Source organism: Onychostruthus taczanowskii, unplaced genomic scaffold (assembly GCF_017590055.1).
Source record: "Onychostruthus taczanowskii isolate IOZ18803 unplaced genomic scaffold, ASM1759005v1 scaffold48, whole genome shotgun sequence".
Classification (NCBI taxonomy): domain Eukaryota; kingdom Metazoa; phylum Chordata; class Aves; order Passeriformes; family Passeridae; genus Onychostruthus; species Onychostruthus taczanowskii.
This window is the reverse complement of record NW_024502347.1, coordinates 5,813,985-5,838,255: the sequence shown is the minus strand read 5'-3', so window position 1 is coordinate 5,838,255 and position 24,271 is coordinate 5,813,985. Positions and strand designations below refer to the sequence as shown.

General features: G+C 40.2%; 1 protein-coding gene across 2 annotated transcripts; it reads right to left on the bottom strand.

The window, feature by feature from the left end:
• Nucleotides 1-3,816: 3,816 nt before the first annotated feature.
• CCNC (cyclin C) lies at nucleotides 3,817-21,409 on the bottom strand. Of its 2 annotated transcripts, XM_041414867.1 has the most exons (12): nucleotides 21,272-21,409; nucleotides 20,253-20,359; nucleotides 16,685-16,769; nucleotides 16,370-16,439; nucleotides 14,852-14,903; nucleotides 12,223-12,278; nucleotides 10,920-10,955; nucleotides 9,406-9,497; nucleotides 8,625-8,692; nucleotides 8,260-8,339; nucleotides 6,258-6,376; nucleotides 3,817-5,588 (listed from the first exon to the last, which is right to left on the bottom strand). In XM_041414867.1, exons 1-12 carry the CDS (start codon nucleotides 21,301-21,303, stop codon nucleotides 5,534-5,536), a joined length of 852 nt encoding a protein of 283 aa, XP_041270801.1. In that variant the 5' UTR covers nucleotides 21,304-21,409; the 3' UTR covers nucleotides 3,817-5,533. The 2 variants fall into 2 exon arrangements, with proteins under 2 accessions (XP_041270801.1, XP_041270802.1); XM_041414868.1 differs by lacking the exons at nucleotides 16,685-16,769; nucleotides 21,272-21,409.
• Between the last annotated feature and the right edge of the window lie 2,862 nt (nucleotides 21,410-24,271).

The window sequence follows — 24,271 nt, the reverse complement described above, 5'->3', positions numbered from 1 at the left end:
GGGGCGGACGGCGGGGCCGGGCCGGGCCGGGCCGGGCGGGGACAGCCCCGTGTGGCGGCGTTTGGCGGCGCTGCCCGCCCCGAGCGGTCCCCCGGCCGGGCTGACCGGCTGTGCCTCCCGCCAGGCCCCGCCTGCCGCAGCCTCTGCGCCGCCGTGGCGCCCGACCTCTCCTACCAGGAGCTCAAAGACTTGAAGAAGGCCAACGTCCTTCACATCGACGTGCGGGAGAGGTGGGAGATCGACAGGTTTGGAAAAATCCCCGAGTCCATCAATATACCGCGTAAGTTGTGAACGCCGCTGTTTGCAGGCGTCGGGTGTTCCGTGTTCCTCCTGGCTGGAACGGTGACTGAGCAAAGAGGAACGCTGCTAAAAAGCTGCTGGCATGTAATGAGGCTGAACTTTTCCTCCAGAGGAGTTAGAAGTCTTGCAATGTAAACCTGTCTTTGGATGGAGAATAAACAATAGCTTGCTTTCTGTATTTCCCAGTGGGTGAATTAATGGAAGCTCTGCAAATGGACCCAACGGACTTCAAGGAGCAGTATAATCAAAAAATGCCATCCAAGTCAGACCCTGTGATTTTCTCCTGTTTGGCAGGAACAAGAAGTAAACAAGCACTTGGTTTTGCCACGTCCTTGGGTTTCAGCAGGTACGACTTTGTGTGTAAGGATGGGATTAATGCTGCTTCCCCCTATGAAGCAGAACACATACTCACCTGTGTACAAGGGTAAAAATTTACATGTGAAATATGAACAAAACAATTGGTATTTGAGTTAGACATCTCTTGTCTCCACTGAACCGGGAAGGATGCCATTGGGTGTTGCAGCAAAGTGAGATGTACCACCTTCTGAAACGACCCTTTAGCAGCTCTGCACACATGCCATTGGTGACACAAAATGCTGCAAGACCCACTGAAGGGTCCTTCTGCCTCTTAGGGCTCCCTTGCTGAGATGTTTCTTCCTTAAAGAGCTCAATAAGCACTAGTCCTGAGATGTAGGAAGATTGTAAAGGTGGAGAACTGCTTGCCTTGGTAGTAATACAGTCTTAAATAGTTTAAGAAACCACACCCTTTGCTGAATTGCAGTTCTACCTTTACAGCTCACTGTTGACAAAGGATGCCTTCACTTCCTTTGGATTATTTGCCAGGAGTAAAGCAGTGAAGGCAATAGCTGACAAAACAATGAGATGACAGAGTGAAATGCAGCATTTGGTTTGCAGAATTGTCAAACCTATCTTTGGAAGGTGCCTCACTGTCTTGAAGACTGCAGTTAAAATTTAAGACATTGGTTATTTTCTCATGTTTTCACTGAACTGCAATTCAAGAACTGGAACATTCATTATTTCTAGTCAAAAGTATGGAAGCATGTTCTTATTTCAGAGTGAAAAATATTCTCCATTACCTGTTTTTCATGATGCCCAGTTGAAGGAGTCAATATTGTTTTGCATAGTGGCTTTTTGTTTTACAGAGTTTAGTTTTGCACAGGTTGATGTCAGACCTGTAGAGCATGTAGGTTTGCAAGGAAGTAAAGATCAGTGTGCAGAGTTTATTTGGTGACAACTGAAGTATTAGACATAATAAATAGATGTGTATATCTCCCACTGCTGTGAGTCTCTTCTCACTCTTTAAAAAAAAACTGACAGCTGTTTCATTGATCCGGTTACTATTTCTTGCTTGATGTTTGAACTCCAACACTGTAATTTGGAAGAAAAGAGTTACAGAACTCACTGCATGGAAGCAGATAGTATTACAGTAAAAAGAATGTCTGTCTGGCTCATTGGAAGCTAGGTACAAATGTGTGTGGTTGCAGAGAATGTCTGTGTTTTCTCTTTATTTTAATTTGTTTTTTGTAGGGTTTTTTTTTGTTTGTTTGTGGGGTTTTGGGTGTTTATTTTTTGCTTTGGTTTCGGGTTTTTTTTGCTGTGTCCTATTTAAGCGACAATGTTAAAGACTCTTCTTGAGAAAGGTATCTTCTGCTTATTTTCAGAGTTCAGCAGTATGCTGGTGGCTTTGACGACTGGGTAAAACATGAACCTCCAGAAAAGAAATGAAGATGACAGCCCCACCTGCATGGACATTCACCTTCAAACAGCCATGCATATCAACTGCCTAGTTTAAATTATACCCAAAGACTATGACACAAACAGAGGACATTAAATTTGCTCAACTTTCAACCTTTGGGTTATGGTTTTGGTGAATGCATGTGAAGAGAGCCTAAGTGCAGATTATGTTTACTTTTTTTGTATGATGTAGTTTATGACTGTTTAAACTAATCATGATAGGACAAATAAAAATATTATTTCTCAAATACCTGTGTGGGGTAGTTGGTTTAGAATAGTCAAACTGCAGATATTCTAGTGTCAAGGGAACAACAGAACCTTACTGTTGGCTCTGTTGTGCCAGGCCTCACCAGGACTAACAATGCCTTTTGAAGATCATTAAGGTCAGAATGTATAGAGGATTTCATGATTTAGTTAAATGTATAATTCATCATGCTTAGCTGTATTGATCAAGCCACCAAACTTCAGCATACAAACGAACAAAGCAAGGCACTCTAATCAACTAAGTCAGTACTTAGTCATGAGCAGGCAACGCTTCCTTTTGTAGCTAAATTAACATTTCTTGGGAACACCTAAAACTACATAACCACAAAAAATAAGCAAGTTATTCTAGGTTACACCAAGATCTATCTAGCCCATTATTATCTGTTTGGCAGCAATTTGTAATAAACATCTGAGGAAGAGCATAAAACAGGATTAGTATGTAGTGGTACAATCTCCAGATTACTCACGTTTACAACTCAGAGTGTTTCAGGCTTTGCATGTCTTACTATATTTGGGTATTTGTAAATTTTCAACATAAACTCCTATCAGAAACAGCAGTGGAGAGAAGTCTTTCCATTTGTTGCTTCCCTGCTTTCCATGTATTCATCAGCTGCTCTGGCTCCTTCTGTCAGAAGTGAGCAGTTGTCACCTATCAGTCTTCACACCACCTGTGATTCTTCTAGACTTACTGTCTTTCTGAACTGAGGAGATATGGGTTGGTTTTTTTATAATGGGAAAATTACTGTATACCTCTTTTTTATTAGTCGTGGCAGGGTTTTGCAAGATTTTTGCTCATACTCTTTGTAGCTTACCAAATTAGATGATCCTTTCTAATTTGCCTTCCAAATGATGGGGTTTAAGTTAAATAACTGGTCTGATCCAGTTTCGTTCCTTTGGGATTTTTCTTTAAGTCTTTTTGGCATAGATGGCTTGTGTTTGCTTTGACACTTCAGTTACCTGTTGCTATATAATCTGTGAAGAGTTTCAGCTACCTCTCTTTCAATGAGATGCTACATTTTTATGCACCTCTCCTTTGACGTGAAGCACAAGAAACGTGATTTTTTTTTCTGCATGCTTAGTAACAAGACTGTTGAATTCACATTATGGTCCATTTCCCATTGTTCAAAACTACATATTTTTAAAACTGTCTTTACTGAATCCAGCTATTTTGACTGCACTTTACTGCCTTTCACTGTTTTTACTGGAATCAAAGCTGGTAAAATTAGCCTCATCTTCCCAACAGAGAAATGCCTTAAGAAACTTCTAGGTACCATCAAGAAGTGCCTGACATTTTAGCTCCAAAATTTAGGTCCCATTGTGCTTTAAGGTGTGAAGTCAAGTCTGCAAAGACTCTTCAGCAGCAAGAAAAAATTTAATCTAGCCAGAATTCTTAATTTCCCAATCCAAAACATGAACTTTCCTGGCAGAAAGTATATGTGAGAAGACTGATGCTTACCTAAAGAATAGTTCCTGTTTAATTACTCCACACAACACAGGTCAAGTTGCTTTGATTTATTTCTATTCCCCAAGTCCACATTACAAACTGCACATTTTAGACTTCAAGAAATGAAAGCAAAAGAGCCAAATTCCACTTCATCAATCAAGTGTCTATAAAAGGTATGGATCAAATGGCAACCAAGTAGCAAAGACCAAAATGTATATTTTTTCCACCTCACCAAAGTGTCTGGGGCTGGTTCACATAATGATTTATGGAAATAACCTGAACAGAAATAAATGCTAGTAGCCTAAAACACTTCAGTTATATTTCACTGAAATGACCAGCCAATTACAAAGACAGGTATTTGCAAAAACAGGTGGGGTTTTTTAAGGGAACAGTTTTTTGAACCAAGACACATCACAGAGCACACATTTTCAATCTCCCTCCAGGATTTCAGAGCAGTGAAATGTGTTGTTTCAGGAAAACAAAACAAAACAAAACCAAAAAAAAAGCAAAAAAAAAACCCAAAAAAAAAAAAATCACCAAAAACCAATGTTACTGAACTTTATCATTCAACTTTTATACTTGAGCAAGTTGGCATCATCATTCCAAATAAAGTTGTACAGAAATTAGTTAGAAACAAAGTTATCTAAAAAAAATCAAGTAATCAATTAAGGCCAATTCCTGTCTTCAGTGGGATATCTGCCTGAGTAAGGAACGCAGGATATGGCCTTCTGTTTGAAGAAATCTCATTTTCTCCAGCACAAAGGTAACCAAGGAATCCCATTTCAATTATTCTAGAGTTGCTCCTAACATCCCAATTAAAATTAGCCAGTATGAAGCTCACCAAACACTTGATCCTCTTAAATAAACTCTCTAATGAACCACACAAATTCACACTGACAGTGAAGGCAGACTAACAGTGTATATCTTCTCTACAAAAAAATCCACCATAAAAAATAGCAATAATATCCAGATTTGTACTTGATTGTGAAATATTCCGATTGTACCATACAGTATATTTATTTGAAAAAAAAAAGAATCCTAGTATGTTGGGTTGTCTTAATTTCTAACACTTGAAATGTTTCAGAAAACTGCAGAATCACTATACATATTGCACTTCTCTGGCAAGCTGGGCTACTGTATCATGGCAAAAACAACCAAGTAGATCTACTGAGGAATATAGCTTTCTTAAACCCAAAAACAGAAACTGACTTTCTTTCCTGCAGTTTTCATTAAAACTGTAACAATATTCTTTACAAGCTTTTCTAGGCATTTGTTTCTGAAGGACTGTGTGTTACTTGTTGCAGAATCTATATTTATTTTTTTTTAAATCAACAAAACTGAAGGTAATGGATAGATTCAACACAGAGTGCGCTATCTTCCTTCAGTCACAAACAAAATGAAAACAACACAAGTCATTAATACAGTTACACTTAGGCCTCGGGTTAATGTCGCTCTAAAAATAGCTCACTTCAACACAAATAAAACCAATAATGAACTATTTGTTTTGAGTGAAAAACGTTAATCTTTTGCAGCTTGGTTTAAAGTTTGATTCCTTACACTGAAAAATCTTAGCACATTTGTTCCAGCGTCAGAGAAAATGATGTAGTTTTAGAGAAAAAGCTTTCAAGATGCTTGACACAAACAAGCTATTTATTCTTCGAGTTCTTTGTCAAAGATGTTACTAAAACCTTCTGTCCATTTCATGAACACAGGAAATATCCCAGGATGTCTTGAGTCAAAGTGGTCCATAAAGAAATTCTTTGGAATGCCTTAAGATTGGCTATAGCTAGAGTTCTGGCTACCATTTGGACCCTGTTCTCCTTCACTGTTGAAGAAAACAAAAACATGTCTCTTCAATAAGAAGCAGCATATTACATTTTTATCCTTTTTGTTAAATTAAAAAATACAGTATTTTGAAAGTAAAAAAAAGTCTTTGAAAAGAAAATATTTCAACATACACATAAATAGGTCAAAATATTCTGCTCAGTTTCATAAAAAACCCCAAAGGTTCTTCTCAGCATGCATAAATAACCTCACCATATTTATCTGAATAATAAATTCAATACATGCCCATGAAGCTGCCTGCTGAATCTTGCTGAATCTGCTTCTGAAGTCAACACTGCAAAGTTCACATTACATAAGCATGTGCACAGGAATTTGCATGTGCAGGTTCCCAGCAGTGGTATTGAATCACAGTAATTAAATACGACATCAAGCAGGCCCAGTTCCATTGAACCTGGCCCGGCCATGGAGCCTCACACTGGGGTTCCTTAGAGCTGCTGAGCTGTATTGATCACATTCTAATGACATTAACACTCTCCGTAAGATAATGAATGTTATGCTTCTAACTAGCTCCTGAACAGTCAGGCTGGTTTTGTATCAGAAATATCTGCACTGTAAAAACATACACTGTACCTTGAATTAAACATTTACACATTCTTAAGATCACAGTCTAGTTTTTCCATAGGAAAGGTGCAATAAGGAAGTACCATACCTATTTGGAGGTGGTTTTGGTTTAGGCATTTTACTAAGAATAGTAGCCATCTCTTTTCTCTCATCAAAGTTCTTCCACTGCTCATACAGCTTCAGAATAACCCTGATTATTTCTAAAATCTATGTTAGAAAGAAAAGAGATCCTAAGGTTAGACATGACAGTGATTTTACCTTTGTCATACATAGCCTGTTTCAGTGTGCAATTAACTAAATGGGCCCCAAACTGAAACTAAGCAACACAATTTTCATATTATAACCAGAGCTGCCTCACACTTACTCTGGACCCAAAAAAGCATTTAATTAGTTTTTTGATTAATTGTGAATCGAAACCTGAACAGAATACTTTCCCTTTCAACTGCATTTACTGCTTCTCTTCCCCTGCAAACTAAGTACCTATTTATTTATTGTTTATTTACTACTACTGTCACAGCTTATAAAGCTGTGACAGTAGTAGCTCCTGGGAAAACACAGACTTGGGCAACATGACTGCAGCTACATGACCATGCATTATCAATACCATATTCGATGATTATCAATGTTCTATACATATCAGGGGAACAGTGTGGGAAAACAAAAGTCCAAAACCACAAAACATTCATCTGAACTCTTTCCTTCCAAGAAAGAGCCAAGGAATTTTTCAATACTTCTTACATTCCTACATACATATAATAAGAATTGTTGACACTTCATATTCTGCTTCTGAAAGTGTAAGCATTCCATACCAGTTTGGACTTTCTATCTTTCCTTTGAATTTCCAGTGCAATATTCTACATAAAAGCTAGAGAATGTTTCATTCATAATATGTTTCATCATTCTCTAAATTAATAAAGTAGACTTCTTTCTTCTTTTTAATATGTGATCTTTGATTAAGTGCTAGAGCAATATATTTTGTCCTTGAAATGAAAAATCACAGTTGGTGCTTCACCATGTCCATGGATCACTGACACAAGAACCAATACAAGTAAACATTCAAAGATACTCAGTTATCAAGCTTATGGTAATTTTATCTATTATATATGTTGGTTCTCCTTTGCTGTCAGTGTATTATCACCCTGCCTTTGAATGTATGACAGCATAATTCACAGAGCTCTCCACGCAGCATAGCATCCACATTGTGTTTACAGTTCAAGACAAATCCTGGAATACAAACACAATGCCGTAACATCAGTGGGATAAAGGGCAATACCGAGGGCACAGAGGGAAACGGTACCTCTCAGTTATAACAGGCTAGTTAATTCCAGACACTCTGTTTCAAAAAAACACTGAAAAAAATGTGCTAAGTGAAACAGTGTGATAAGGAATATGAGTACTACTTCAATTTGCTTGCTGGAGCTAAATAAATCTTAAAGAAGCCAACCTAACAAGTAAAAGAAACTAGTGAGGATGAAGAACATTGTTAGTATAAGGACAACTGCACCCTGAAACCTAATAAATTAATGAAGGGGATTATTTGACACAGAATTTGCATTAGCAGGGAACTCAACTGAATGATCTTGGTGTCTCCCTGCTTAGCACTGATTAAAGTCACGGTGCTGGGCATCCTGAAAATGTCAAAAATGTTCTACACTACGCTACAGTCTGCACATGTTCAGGGAGAAAATGAGAATGGTGTGCTGGCATGATGCTGAAAAGTGAATCAGAAAATCACATGCACTTGAACTTAAAAGTCAAACTCGTACTGACAATCTTGTGTGAAGAAAAATGCTGGGAATTATTTTTCTGGCAAACAATGTAAAAGATATTGGGTTTTTATTTCTGTCTGGAAAATGGCAATACCAGCAATGCTCTTCTGTTATACAATGATTTTGTCTTGACTTTCAGAGCAGGGTGATAACCAAATAACCTGACATTGTCTCCCTTCTAAAGAGATCTGCCTAACTGCAACAGCATCAAACAAGACCAGTGAATTTTAAGTTCAAATCAGTATTGCAGATGTGTAAGACAACCATGACTACCGTTTCTGGTCAGTCCATAACAAGTGGTGGGAATAAAACACAGAGTACCTTTTCCATATCAACAGACAGCTCAGCAAACCATTGCCTTGCATCCTTCTGCTGGACAACACAGGCCACATGTAGGCAAGCTGCAAAGATCAGGTGACATGGATATTGAACACATGGATATATAACACTCCCAATACAGTTAGAAATATTTGATTTTTTATAAACCCTATACAGTTCAACAAAGAAAACTCAGGATTCATTATCTGACTTTTCTTTTAAGCTTTTTAAGTTGCAAGGCTACAATGTCAGTGCTGTTTGAGACAACCTGAAGCACCTTATGAGGGCACTCTGAGGAATGTTTGTGATGGGTCAGTGCACAGAATACATCCAGGTAAACATGACAGGAGACATTACCTGTTACTTACCTAGAGCGATCATGAAAGGAGGGTACAGCAGACAAAGATCAGTTCTATATGTGTCATTCACTATCCTCCTGTGCAAAAAAGAACTTGTAAGTATCTTCCTATTCATCTTTAGACCATATTCCTTTAAAAACTGCTGTTGATTTACAAATATTTTGTCAGTTTTCCAGATGGTCAAAGCAATGAGGCTGCAGGGCAAAATATCAAGGAAAGAGATATTTTCCCTTGTAAAAATCTCTTAAAGCCTTTTTTCCCTTGTAGTCACAGCAGAAGTTTATTTGGAATCATTATTTTAGTACACAAATGTCTTTCTGCAGTGGATGTGTATGTATACCATCAAGTAATTATCTGTTTCACAAACAAGTAAAGGCTATCATAAAAGTAGTACTTCTACTGTCTTTCTGTATTTGAAACAGTTGAAGAATAAGAGTTCTGCTAAAACAACTAAAAAAACCCTATATATTTGCTTTTACCTCCTATGACAATGTTGACAGAAAGAAATTTCCACTACTCAAAGTCACCATTCAATAATGTTGAAACTGTGCCATTAGAGCTAGTCTAAAAAATAAAAATTAGACCACTGCAAAGTAAAATCATTACAGGGCTAAAGCCAGAATAAGCTAAGTCAGGGACATATACCTGCATAGGTTAAATAGGACACCCTTTCTATTCAAAGATGGCTAAACCTGCTTGGTTCAGCAAAAGCTTAACCACCTTTGAAGCATAAGTGTTAAACACTTGCTTTCTTGATGAAAGGAGGAACTATTTCCATTGTCTTCATTACCATGCGAGAGGTAGCAGCATGTCTTCTTGGCCCATATCTTGCACATATTGGAGCAAAGGTCTGTAAGGATGATATACTATCAAACAGCAGTCCTAGGAAAAATGTCATCAGGAGAGAAGTTAGATTTCAATGCAGAGCACGTTGTCAGTTTGTATTAAAACATTTTGTTTACAAGTCAATTACTGATTTTTTTTTTTTTTTAAGTAGCATTCTAACACCTAGCCCTGCTCTAATGAGGGCAGTGCTCTCTCTAGAATAGCATTATACAGCACAGTTGCCAATCTGTCAGAGTCCTTCCCCTCAGAGACATAGAAAGTCACATCTGCAGCACACTGAAACCTCATTTGCTTACAAACCCGTAATTCCCACTTGGAAATACAAAACGCTGCCAGAAAACAGTCTGCTGCTAAATACCATACATGGAGAGCATGCCAAAATAATTGATGCTGGTTTGGAAAGAAAGATAAGAAAAATTCCACTGCTCTCAAATCCCCTCATTTCAGGTCTAGGTAAACAAGGAGGAATAATCCTTTTGCTAAAAGCAGCCAAATGTGTGGGTACTACAGGGAAAAGCCACATTAAGTTACATGTGCTGAACACTTACGTGAAACACCATTACTGCACACATTATACATTGCATAGCATACTGGAAAAATAAGTGAATCCCCAAAATGTAAACTTCTTGGAAATGCAACTGCTTGTGCTAAAACTCCTGTATACAAAACTCAAGAGTTACTGCCATGAATAGCAGAGGTATCAAGGACAAAATCTAAACAGGAATCTAAAAACTGTATTAAAATTACTTGTAGGTACAAACAAAACCTTTTATCTGATCTCTGTGTTCAGTTCCCAAAATACATTCTCTCATCTGCTGTCTAACTCACTAAACTGCTCCCTGGTTTCTCACTCCTTTTCTCCCCACTTGAGCAGAACTGCTCTGGTACAGTAGTGCTAGAGTTCACTGCTTAACCCATTCAAGTCCAAGCCATATGGAGAAATTAGACACTACTTTATCCAAGCCCTGTAAGAAGCCTGGGTTGCCTCCTTTCAGCTACCTGAGCAAACACAGCAATGGGATAGCTACTCTTACAAAAATCAGGTATGGCTCCTTTCTTTGAAAGGATCTGGAACAAAATGTCCCACTGTGCTCCTTTCATCCAACAGCCTAATAGTTACAGCACCATCTCAGAAAATGGGAGGCCTGAATTCAGATTCTTCCTCACAGGATTCAAACCCACATCTCACTTCCTAGAAGATTACTCTAATTAGTAGGTTGTTGTAGACTAGCCTGAATGGGATAGTACCCACACCTTCTGTTAGAATATAAATGTGCAGCCCCAGATTCTTCCAGACAAGAAAGAGAAGGCATAGAAAGAATACAACTCTTCATGGTCATAACTGGCCATTCCATCTAGGGAAAAAGGACACTGACATCCCAGTCTCTGCATCAGGACTTAGATACAGTTACCTCTGTCACAAAAACAGAAGCCGTTCCACCAAAAAACCCAACCTACCATTAATTCTAAGAGATAGAATTCACATTCTAGTATCTGTAAAGAAGCAAAATCACAGTTAATAAGCAGTATGTTTCAGATAGCGGAACGAATTAACTGACACAGTTTAACATCACACATGCACAGGAATTCTCAACAACTATTTCCAACAGTCCTGAATGCATTTTATCTGAAACTACAAAAACAAACAGAACTATTATTGGCTATTGCCTTATCACTATTATAACTCAACTCCAGTCACAATAACAAACAAGTTAAATATTTTGCATCAAGTTTGCTGTGAAAGGCTGCTTCACTGGCAGCACTTGACTGATTTTTTTCAACACCTGGTAGCAGCAAATTGTTACCAGTGCATAAAAACTTCACAGCAATAGAGAAGTTCTTTTGTAGAATTAGAGCATCTTCATCAGCTCATTAACTTGTCAAATAGCCTTTCAAAACATTTTCAGATTTAATTTTCCTATGAAATTTTCTGTGCAATTGTAGCAATTAAACCAGCTCTCGCTCTCTCTCTCATCACAGAAGGTGAAGTATTTGGTGACATGAAGGAAAAGACTGGACTACTTTGGCTATACGAAAGCAGTACTCCAAAATGTATTTCCATTTGCCTTTATCTATAACAGAGCAGTGCAGTTTTATTGTAAGATCTTGGGTATTTTATATTCTAATGTATCATTTGGCTTTCTAGATTGGATGAAAAGCAAACCAACAAAAAAGTGGTATTTGTTACAGCCAATCTAAAACTATTTAGATGTTTAGCTTTCAAAATTCTACAGCACAGGTAAAAATTGGTTTTAAGAAAAACTACAGAACTTCTCAGTATTGTGACTAGAACACCTTGAAAAACACTGGTAATTTAAAGTACTAATTAAAAACTATTTTTTCAAGAGCCATTAAATTTTACAGGCAAAAATAAAACTGCTTTCTGTAGGCCAACTGCTCATGTGTGCAAGCTTGGAAGCATTCCAGGTGTAAAGGCCATTTACTTTCCCTAGAGCAATGTATTTGTAACCAAGAATATTTAAAAAAACCTAAATCTCTTTTCTCATCCTGCTATAGAAAAACTACCATTTCAGTCACCCCATCACATCATTTGTCTTTCCTGTCAACAATTTAAGGAAAGGAGGTTACATAAGATTTTTATTATTTCTAAAGGTAACTTTCCCAATATTCTATGCAAACCTTATAATGAACAAACCTGACATATGAGTATGAAAATATTTCTTAGTATTTAAAAGAAAGAGTTTCCTGCTAACAATTATTAATTTATTTGATCAAGTTGTATTTCAAATAGCATACTTACATGGTTCATCCTATAAGGAAACTCCTTTGGAAAGGCATATGAAAACCTAGTTTTCACTACAGTAAACAGAAAAAAGTATGTTAAAAATAATGTAATTAATACTTTTACGTCTTTCTATTCATTCACCTGTATACAGCCCTTCAAATCTATGTGGCAACACAACTTTCAGTTTGTGGCTTTCGGTACAAAAGGTTTGTATTTCAAAGAGAAGAGGTAAGTTACAAGATTTAAGATCCTGAAAAGGAAAGAGAAACACACCTGAAACCCAGATTTGCACAGATACTCAGCCAGACATTTGATTGCTGCTTTGGCAATACTTAATACACTATTAAGTATTCTGGTTAACCACCAACTAGCTCAGGGACAGCTAACTTCCCACAAGTCATCATTCACAGAGCTCTCCAGCTACTGATGTTCAGAATCTCAGTATGAACACTAAATCCAAATGGAATTTTCACATGGGATTTTTTACATACGTTTGATCCTTCAACATGCAAGATTTTAAAGGAACTAATGAAGTCTTAGAAAAGCAAGCCCATGGGCAGGGTAAGGGAGCTCAGCCAGACTTCTTGCAGGTCCATAATGTAATGATTATCTCCAGCTGAGATATTTAAACAATCTTTGTGTATTTTACAAGGAGAATGAGTACAGTTAGTGCACTGGTAAGAAGCATGCTAATAGGCAAAACCAGAGAGATTTCCTGTTAGAATGCTGGAAAAGAAAAACAAAAGCACTTGAAGATGCGGATTTGACATTTGTGCACATAAAACATTAAAAAAGCTATTTTAACTCCTTATCGTCCAAGGAAAACAAGTAACATTTAACATCCTGGAAGTTGACAATATTCCTTATATTAATGACAGACAGTATATTATTAAATGATACTATTGAGATTACTCCCAGAAAATCAGTATGACATTCAGTTCAAAGAAAAGACAGCATGAGTCCTCTGGACCAAAGAATTCACCATGTAGACCTAGGGTGATCTTTGCTAGAAAATTTGTTATAGGACATCAAGACTGGGCTACTGGTTGGAAATTTTAATTACTTCAAGAAAGAGAAGAATTAATAAAAGAGTTTCTCAAGATGCATGCAAACTGAAGATGTACATGGTAAAAAAAAATACCAATTTGAGAAAGAAGATAGGGAGAAAAATGCATTTTTCCCACAAAGCAAGCTGCAGACACAACCACTACACGGAGCTGTCGTTTTAGTGAGATGTGTTAAGGGAAGAAAAAAAAAAAGCCTTTTGAAGAGGCTGCTGAAAACCAGGCTAAGATCATCTTCCTTACAAAGAAGCAAATGTTATTAACTTCATGTTGCTACTGAGCTAAAAGCAAGCAAACCTCTTAAACCAGCTGCTATTACTTTAGTCAGTTAGCTTGTTTTCACTTTTACTTGTCTTGACTTTGGTATTAAGAACTCCCAAAAACTGCTGTGTGCTACTGAAGCAATTGTGGTAAAGGAAGACTAGGCAGAATAAAAGAATAATTGCTTGGAGAAAGCCTGTTGCCTGCCCCCACTTCCATGAAATGCACAGTACTTATCAGGGCTGACAGGACTTCTAGGTCTGAAGGAAGAGCTGTGGGGAAAATCTTCTATAGGGTCCTGAGACTGGAATTTTGAGAAACAGCAGAGCTAAGAACTAGATGTCCAAGTAAAATCAGCTGTCACATATTTACCAAAATCCATCTAACCATCTCACTTATGCATCAAAACTTCTACACAATGATGCTTCTGATGTAAAAATAGCAACTCTCAGTGCTAAATCCAGTACTGGTCTTGGTCATGCTGGCACCAAAGATGTGTTTCAGTTCCTGGTGGCAGAACTGTCACACGGCCAGCGCCATGGACTGATACACACTCTGCATCTGGAGGCTGCAGATGCAGCCAGTCACCTGTCCCCTCAACAGCCACAAGGGATTTTGAAAGCGCTGACCTACATTTGGAAGAGCACAGCCAGGAATTGCCCACTGAGAGCAGCTGGACCTTCTGGGTCAGATAACTGCATTCAGCTAAGGAAGGCATCACTTCAAGAGTCTGATGGATGACATGTAAGTTACATAAACTGGGAAATGCAAATAAAGTGGGAAAGATAGAGAATTAAGTAACTACAGTGTAATTTTATTGAATTTATTGTGAACAATTGGTCATAAAATGTATTTTTAGAAATAAATACCAAAGACTAATTTTATGATGGGGTAAAAAGGATTTTTAAAAAATCTGAAGGTATACAGCCTACCAAAAATTCTTAAAACAGGTACTTTCACAGAGCCATACCCCTTACTAAACAGGCAAAGCTGGAAATTTCTAATTCTATCTTTGAGTAGTTCAGAATTCAATTTACTACCTGAGGTTGTTTATAAATTTCAATAGTTTTATTTTATGACTTCGTTTTTACTTATGCCTGGCATAAGTTCCAACCATAATCAACCAAAACTAATACAGAAAGGACCCTTCTGTCTGTGTATTTGGAAACAGAATCTATTTGTTCTAAATGGTTTTGACTGGCTCTTATAAGTCCTCCACGATTTGATAAAAAGCAACCTTTAAAAAAAAGGCAAAGAAACCAACTGACCTCCCTACAGAGATACTTAACTAGAGTGTAATGAAAATTACTGATACTTACATACAGAAGTAGCAGCAGAAATCAATCTTGTATTTGAAACAACACCAAATTCCTGAAGAAAAAGAATGGTAAATGAGGTGAACCACCTGAAACACCATACACTCACACTGTTATCAAATTAAAATAATGTCTTCTTACTAAACTGGGCTTCTTTTTGCAGTATTGTAGAATTTGGTTATTTCCCCCACCCCTTTTTTTTCCCCTTAAGGTAAACAGGCCTAAACTCTTTACCTAAGAGTTATTTCATTGATTAGTTTATTGGTCGTTTATGAGGAACAGTAAAGATTTATGAAAGGTACAAAAGCACCAAAAGCTCAGCTGGCTAACATTCTTTTTATAAAATAGAGAAGAGGGCTTCAAGGAGGTTATTTTTTTCCTTATCCCATTTGGAAAGAAAACTGTCTTTAGAAACCTGCCATTAACTACTCTTTTTAGTTTTGTTTTTGTAAAGTCTTAGCTCCTGTGCTGAGACAGTCAGCAATCTGAAAATTTTCTGTATAGAGTGTTCTTTCAGAGAAGCCCATAGCTGAATCAGTAGTGCTGCCCTCTAAAGCTGCAGAAGCTTTAGGAAGGCTACACAGGAAGGAAGGCTACACAGATTTCTAATTTAAGGTACATCTATGTATATAAACTCTGTGCCTGTTTAAAGGTTCATTTAACAGGTTGATTAAAAATCACTCTCTCCAACACTCTCTCTCTTTTCCTTGATGTCTTCCCAACACTGATGAGTGTCACAGTACTTGTACAGACAACAGTATCACATGTCACCACTAGTTTAGTAGGACTGTTTCTACAATCCATTAAGTATTTGAGCTCCTTCTGTAAAACTCCTTAGTGCTGACATAAAGTAACGTGGCCAATTTGACTTTTTTCCATTACACAGACACTTCTCAAACAGCTGTAAACTTGCTGCATTACAGAGAACTAACAGCAGCACCCAGCTGATGCTAACTCTTGGCCACATTCAAAGGGGAGTACCAATGGTGGAGGCATGGAGCCCTCTCACCACGACCCCTAATGGGTCAGGTCCTTATGATAATTTCCCAAGGACAGAGCATGAGCTACAACATACTTTTAATCCAAGTAATGAAAGTGTGGTAAACTCTGAGGATCCCTTGCTATATGTAATAGAACACGATAATTAGGAAAAAAAATTCCAATTATGTTTTAAAGTTTGAGTAAACATAAATGAGGAGAAACACACCAGAAAGGAGACACTGCTTAAGATATACACAATTTAAGATACAGTGTATGTAAATATTTAAATACTGTGTTACAGTGAAACAGTCATTTAAAATATTTTTTCCAATTTTCAGAGGCACTTCAGGGTTAGTAATTCAGACAAATTTTGAAGGCCTTCTCTGTCTCCTTTTCTTAAATGCTACAGAAATCTATGCAAAAAAGAGAAGGTTTCAACCCCCAAAGCATGAAGAAAGACAAAAAATTTGAAAGTCCTAAACGTTTTCTTTCTTTCATACATCACATAATGTTACATTAAAAAATTGTAATACTTCATACCTCTACTTTGGATGCCAAAAACACACACGTAGGAGCCATTAATACTGGATCTATACTTTTTAGGGAATATCTGAAATGTTACAACAAAATTATAATATGTTGTTTCATACATAAAGAACGATTAATCTATTAAGAGCACCACACTTCCTTTTGAAAAAGCAAAGCTTAAGTTAACTTTATTAAAGCATAAAAGCTTTACACCATCCAGAAAACAAAAGTGGCACTGTTTTTAATACAGAACTCCATTTTTAATGGGCTACCAAAATGTGCCTAGCAAATGTTTTATTCTTGTACCATCATAGTAAACAGTCCTACCTGGCATAGAATCTCTTGAAGTAGACTGTAGCAGTGGCAATAACTTGTTGTCTTAATTTAAGATGTTCACCTAAAGCCTGGATAACTTAAAAAAAAATGAACAAAAGCTTGAGTTGAGTTTTTTTAAACAATTTGACACCAAATAGCAAAGGGTCTCAAAACACAGCTAGTGCTGGGGATTCTAAGGAGCAGCACCACAGTCTTCTCCCTCTGTTGCTCTAGAGAGACAACACGCTGCTGTAAACCTACGGACCTGCAGGTGAAGAACCGCTGCCTCCTGAAGCTTGGGGACACCTTCAAAAAGGAAAAGGAACTTTGACTTCATTGTGTACAACGTGAGTATGACCTTTAAGAAGATGACAACACAAATCTCAGAAGGGTAAAGCTCAGGTATTCCATTTTAGAGTAAAACAAATTCAGACACAGGAAATATAAATCCTCAGCTCTTCAGTGCCACACAAAATGGATGGTATTTTATCAAACATGTAACACTGCCAACATGAACACGGTCATTAAATTTGGCTGAGGCAGCAGGTGTTAAAAAAATGACATATTTAGTCTAGGGAGAGGGGGTGGGAGACCAGAGGATGCAGTCAGCTGCTCCATCACAGTGGTCCTCTGCCAGTTGGCCAAGAAACAACCCTGGTGTCATCTGTGCAGGTAGCTCTTGTTTGGCCTCCCAGGCAAAGGAAAGGTGCCAAGCAAATTAGATGCATCAAGCTGGGATTAAGAGCAGGGGTTGGATGTAAAGAATGGCACAGTGAAACATAAGGTTGTTACTTGTTATTTTTCCCATACTTCTGCGCCGCCATTATTCTGAGAACGGCTCGGCTCTTGTGAAGACTCCCTCTTCTTTTTTTCTCCTCATGAGAAATGTCAAAAATAATATTTTATAATACATTTAAGTAGATATTTAAAATATGTACAGCAAGACCAAGATAGTGACCATTGGTGGGAAAAGCAAACAGTTCTGTTGTCAGTCACCACTAAATGCTTACTCTCTACTTAAACACTCAAGGAGAGAGAGTTTTTTGCCCATGCTCCTGTCATGTATCCCCTGCAAACAGCCAGGGTACACATTTGTCACCCAGTGGCAAGGCCCAAAGCAACACTAAATCCCTGCCTGTGTCATATCATTCTTTTTCTAGAGAAGAATACCAAATTGGGACTAGTTTGACAGTGACAGTAGGACAAGCAATACTTCCGAAAAGGGTGTTAAACGCAGTATGCAATGTCTGTGCAAATATTAAACATTTGATCGGCATATCTTGGGAGGTCGGAAAGAATTTTTGCCTTTAATTTGACCATGGGGCTAAAAAGCTGTCCTACTACTAGGGCATCAGAAAAATTCAAGTATTAGGCTAAACAGAATTCTCCAAATATGTCTCATGCTCCCATGGGATTTTCAGGAATGGTTAGGCCATCTGCTGTCAGAGAAAAATCAAGTGTGGTTTAGAAGAAAAAAATGGACAAGAGCCTAGAGAGACTTAATGAAATGGAAGCTTGTATATGCTGGGAAAAAGTCCAATGCTTGTAATTATTTTAATATTTGAAAAGAAACTATAAGATCATTTATTCTTGTATGTTTAGAAAGTAAGCAGCTTCAGTAGTTTGGGGTTTTTTAATAAAGGTTGTTTTAAACTTGAGTATTTTGAGCAGCCTCTAACACAAACATTACTGCTTCTGCCCAAAACCAAAAAGGGAAAACGACTGATACACCTCTCAATCAAAACTAGCTAAAGCTTGGTGATCCAAACAAAGAAACCAACATCAGTTGATTTTTTCACACTACTTTAGAAGATGATCTTTTTCCTTCTCTTCATAGCTGCAGGGAGCCATACAATCAGTTAGTGATCTACTGCACTTGTTTTCCAATGAGAAAGCAGCAGGAAATTGCCCCTCTCCATGCAGATTTTAATTGCTTTAGGGAACAACCATCTCCTGGGCTGACACACACTGAATGTGACATGCTGGGGCCGAGCCTCATCTGCTCTCAGGTGGTGCAGATGGGATACAAGGGGGACCCAAAGCAGGGTCTCTACGCAGAGGCAGGCGAGGATACAACACATCAAGGGTCTGAACACAGCGAGCTCTGCCTGAGCACAGAGCAGCCCTGACTGTCCTGCCGTCTTTGCTAGAGAGGGGCAGAAAGCCCAGCACCATTTACTCCTGCAGAGTAGGCTGTGTTTGTATAGGCACAGGGGAGATCCTGGCAGAGCTGCTCTCCAGCTGCCCCCAGTCACTCACCCACCTTCAGGAGAGGCATAGAGTGCCAAGGAAAAGGACCCTGGGAACCACAAACCATAACTAACAAACGAACTTGTTTACTTTGTGAAGCTTTGTTTACTCAAGCAAAACAATGAAGTGAAACACTTCAAAAGCTTATTTCACAGTTCAAATTAATACTAGTGAAAATTAGCATAGAAACACAGTATTAGAAACATCCGTAACCGTGCTTTTGTCCCTTTTTGTATTATGAAGTTATGACACTTGGTTTTAACCTCAAGAAATTTCAGGAATGGATCAAATGGGTAAATCATTGCTAGCTTGATTTCCTGATGCCCTATAAGCAATAACACAGAGGTATCCATAGTGATCATGTTTATGGCATATGCAATTGTTACAAAAATAACTGAGCTAAGAGAGAAGCAACGGTATCTTTCACAGATACCATTCCAGCACTGACATAAAATCTTCCAGTGGCTCTGGGAAAGTCACTTCACTTCTCTGTCACAAGTCTGGCCAGACAGCTGAAAAAAAATAAGCATTCTGTACTTTAAAGGACTGCTGCAATAAATATATAAAGAGCTGCTTGGAAACAAGTTACTAGTTAGCAATACCCTTAGCATAAGGAGATTTTTTAAAATATTGAACAATTGCACAGCAAAAATTTTAAGTGCCTTTGTAATCTGATATACTCAGGTGTGGCCATTCATATGATAGCTAAATGCTTTGCAACACCAAGTAAATCTTAGACAACTTCACACACAAGTCCCAAATTCTTTGGGAGAACAGGCTGCCTGCCAACAGCTCTCAGAAACTTGTTGACAATTTGAGAGCCACCTGGTACTGGGAAATCAGTCAGAAGACAAAACATGGGCTGTGTGGCAGAGAATCTAAATGAACACAAATAACAGGTTTTCAAACTCTGCTGTTTAACAGGATGGCACAGATCACCTAAAATACTTACCCCACCCAAAGAACCCCCCAAAGGCCCAGGCTGTGTACTAATGCTTGACTTTGGGCCTTTAATACACTAGCTTAGAAGTTTCTGCTTGCTTCTGCTCCTCTTATATTTTGATAAGAACTTCTTGAAAATAAGAAAATTTAACTGTTTTGTCCTATTACAGGTCAAAATGTTACATATGCAGCTAATTAGCCTGCAAGGTCTTCTAGAATTGTGTTAGTACAACAAATTATTTCTATTCCACATCTTTGTTAAAATAGGCTGTGAAAGTATATGTAAAACAACAATGAAAACATTACATTCTCTAAGCAATTCAAACTTCCGTTTAGATATGGCACACATTGCACAGATTTTATGGCAGAAATTAAAAAAAAACTTTACCATTAGTAAAAAATATCTGTAGCTTCCAATATTCTTCCTCAGTCAGAAATTTCAAGTCTTTCTGGCGTTCTTTCAATAGATCTTGTTTATCCAAAATCCATTGTAAGCTAGAGGAATGGAAAATAATTTCAGCAACTCTTTATCAACCTTATACTGAACAAACATACTGTGAATTAAGGCTCGGGGATAAAGAGCTTGTGGCCTCTAACAAAGCCACAAACAATCTTCTCAATCAACTCTTCTTCAGGGTTTTCAAAAGTTAGACAACTGAAAACAAAGCAACAAAAAACCAAAAACCAAACACAAAACATGGACTACCAGGGGCTGAGGTTAGCCACTACCAGTAGCAAACTGAGCTGGCTGTACACATCTGAGACCCTGACAGTCACTAACAAGGTTTTTTGTTGCAGCCATTTCATTACGGGCACCATTCAAACCTTGACCATGCGCTCAGCCTGTTTCAGGGCAGAATCACAGAATCAATCAGGTTGGAAAAGGCCTCTGAGATCCAGTCCAACCCATGACCGAACACACCCCGTCAACTACACCACGGCACAGAGTGCCACGTCCAATCTTTCCTTAAACACCTCCAGGGACGGTGACTCCACCGCCTTCCTGGGCAGTCCATTCCAGTATCAATCACACTTCCTAATGTCCAGGCCAGGCCGAGGCCCGGCTGCCCCACCGCTGGGGACAAGCGTGTCAGGGACCCAAGCTCCCGCACTCCGCCGCTGGAGCCCGGGGTGGCGCGGGCACCCACAGCGGGCACGACCCCTGTCCCGGAGCGCCCAAACGCTTCCCAAGCGGCGGCTGAGCGGGGCCGGCTCGGGCTGCTCCTGAAGCCCAGCCCGGCTCCCGTCAGGGTCCCGCGGTGAGCAGGCCCCGCCGCCCGCCCGGCGCTCCCGGGCCTCCCTTCAGCGCCGTGCCCGCCGCCCGGCCCGGCAATGAATGGGCAGAGCGCGGCGGCGGCCCGCAGCACCCGTGCCCCGTGCCCCGCGCCGCGCGGCCGCTGCACCCACTAGTGAGAGCTCTGCCAGAAGTTCCCGGCCATGGGAAGGAGCGGAGCGGGGAGGAGGCGCCCGGGCCCGCGATGCCCCGGCCCCGCCGCCACAGCGCCGCCGCCCCCGCGCCGGCAGCAGGAAGGAGGAGGCGGCCGCCGCCGGCCGGCAACACGCAGCACTGGGAACCGTTCCCCCGCGCGCGGGTTCCGCCCGCCCCGGCGGCCCCCGCAGCCCCCTGGCTGGCACAGGGACACGGACCGGGATGGGCCCGGGGGCAGGCACCTTCCGAACCACCCGGTCCAGCCCCCGCCATGTGCACGGACACCTCCCGCTGGGCCAGGTTGCTTAGCGCACCGTCCAACACGGCCTTGAACGCTGACAGGGATGGGGCAGCCACAGCTGCTCTGGGCAACCTGTTCAGTGCCTCACCACCTTCACATGGAAAGAATTTCATCCCTATTTCCAGTCCAAACCTGCCCTCTGTCAGTGCAAAACTGGCTGCTTCTCCCAATAAGGTCCCTACTGGAAGCAGCCAGGAAGATCCAGAGCTTACTTGTCTTGTCCTGTCTCCACCTCACCTAAATTTCCCTTTAACTTATTTGTTCCCAAGCTTTCATGGCTCAGCTTGCTCCGTGCTGGAATTTTCCTCGCCAGAGAGAGCCTCTAGAGGTATTTACTTAATAATTCTAGGGTTAAACTACAAACAGGAAGTACATGGGCCTGCTTTCTTTCCATGCTCTTTCCTGTGGTGGCTCTCAGCTTCTTAGTGGGATCTGAGATGTATCAACACACATATTGAGATGTATCAATATCATACACTTGAAAACTTGGGAATGGGTAAGTTAAAGGGAAATTTAGGTTCTTTTTAGGAACTATGAAGCCGAGAGGGAAGATGCCCAGAGGGTAAAATGGTGTCATGGTTTAGAAATTATATTCTCAAATGTCATGTTCACACTGAAACTACTCCAGACCTCACATGACTCGCACACTTCCCCGTCCCCTTTTCCCCTTGTCCCCCTCCATGGCTGGCTGGAGAGCAGAACTGGAGGCACAAAAGGTAAAGACCATGGACTGAGAGAAGAACAATTTACTGGAAACAGCAATGAGATGAGAAATAAACAGTAACAGCAACAACACTAATGACAGAGCAAATAAGAAAGCAAAAGTTGTCACTCACCCTGTGGAAACTGCCATCAATGCCCAACCACTCCCTCTGCAGTGCTATCCCAGCTTGCAAGCCAGGCTTTTTCCTGCCCTGTCCCTGGAAAATACATGAGGTGACATAGGTCCTGGCCCTGGCCCTCATGGCTACAGCAGAAATTAAGCCTGTCCTGGCTGGAACCAGGACAGATGGAGCTAGTGGTGTTTCTAATGGCAGAATGAGACACTGTTCTGACATGCCAGAGAGACTCTAGGTTTCAGACCCTGTTTATACATAGGAATGTGGAGGAGGTAGGTAGAGAAAAAATATTTTGTAAACACTTTACCTTTCCTTTCTCAGTGCAAGGAGACACAATGGAAACCACAGGCTGGGTTTGTGGGGAGTCTGTGGGGGCTGTCTGGCTGGACACCTTTCTCCAAAAAATATCCAGTCTTTGCCGGGTATGGGAAAAGGAATTTACTCTACTGTGTCAATGTCACAAAGAGTTGAACCAAATTGCCAGCAAATGCCCTGGATCACAGCCACCCACAACCACAACCACGTCACACACAGCATAGCACAGCACCAAGGAATCAGCAGACAGAGAAAGAGAGAGACAGAGGCTGCCGTGTAACAGAGAAGCTTGTCATCGCCTCACTGAACATACTAGAGCAACCAAAATAGCAGCAAACCTCATGCTTCTGGTTATCACATCAAGTGAGCATCTCTTTTTTTCACCATCTTTCTCTGCCTGACTCCTGCCTTTCTCTTGCTCTGATTTAGTACCTGTGTTTTGTTACTTCATGGTGGTGATTTGTGCTTCTGCACAGTCAACAGCTGGATGAATATGAGACATCCTTGTGCCCAGGTGGCCAAGAAGACAAATGGCATCCTGGCCCATATCACAAATAGTGTGGCCAGTAGGACCAGGGCAATGATGATCCTCTTGTACTCAGCACTGGAGAGGGTGCACCTCAAGTGATGTCCAGTTCTGGGACACTGAGGCACTGCAGCTTATCCAAAGAAGAGCAACGGAGCTGGTGAAGGGTCTAGAGCACAAGTCTTATGAGGAACAGCTGAGGGAGCTGGAGCTGTTTAGCCAGAGCAAAAGGAGGCTCAGGGAAGACCTTATCACTCTACAGCTTCCCTGAAAGGAGGTTGTAGCAAGGTGGTGTCAGTTTCTTTTCCCAACAGACAAGACATAGAACAAGAGGAAATGGCCTCACGTTGCAGCAGGGAAGTTTTAGATAAACTTTCTTTTCCAAAAGGGTTGTCAAGTGTTGGAACAGGCTTCCCAGTGAAATGGTAGACTTACTATCTCTCAAGGTACTTAAAAGATATGGGGATGTGGTATGTGGGAACATGGTTTAGTGGTAGACTTGGTAGTGCTGGGTTAACTTGATGATCTCAAAGATCTTTTCCAACTTCAACCATTCTATGATTTTACACTGCAGTATGGCAGGATATTAGTAGAGACTGGGCAGGATATTTACCATAGCTATGATAAATGCCATTGCTGCACTGCACACTGGGCATAGGAAACAGCTCTGCTGGCCCTGTATCTGGCATCACTGAGGCTGTCTAATACTGCTGGAATGGGAGCACTTGGCACTGCAGGTTCTTGCCAGCTCCACTCCTAAACTGTCTCTTTCCCAGCAGGACTTCATATTGCATGACCCCATTTCACAGCACTGCAGCAGACCACACCAGTACCTGAGCTATGGAGAGGGAAACTCTTCCCTGCTCCACAGACCCAAAACCAGAGAGAAACAAAGATTCCTTGGGCTACATATTGCCCTGCAGTGGGACACTCTGTCATGCTGGAGATCCTCCCTGCAGAATAGCGCCCAGAGGGCTCCCAGTGCTTTGGGGGCGGG

Coding starts and splice junctions, on each gene's coding strand:
- CCNC (XM_041414867.1), bottom strand. CDS start 21,303: ATGGCCGGGAACTTCTGGCAGAGCTCTCACTA. Junction 20,360..21,271: donor TTCTGGCAGAGCTCTCACTA/GTGGGTGCAGCG, acceptor CCATTCCTCTAG/CTTACAATGGATTTTGGATA. Junction 8,340..8,624: donor TCCTTTCATGATCGCTCTAG/GTAAGTAACAGG, acceptor TGATCTTTGCAG/CTTGCCTACATGTGGCCTGT.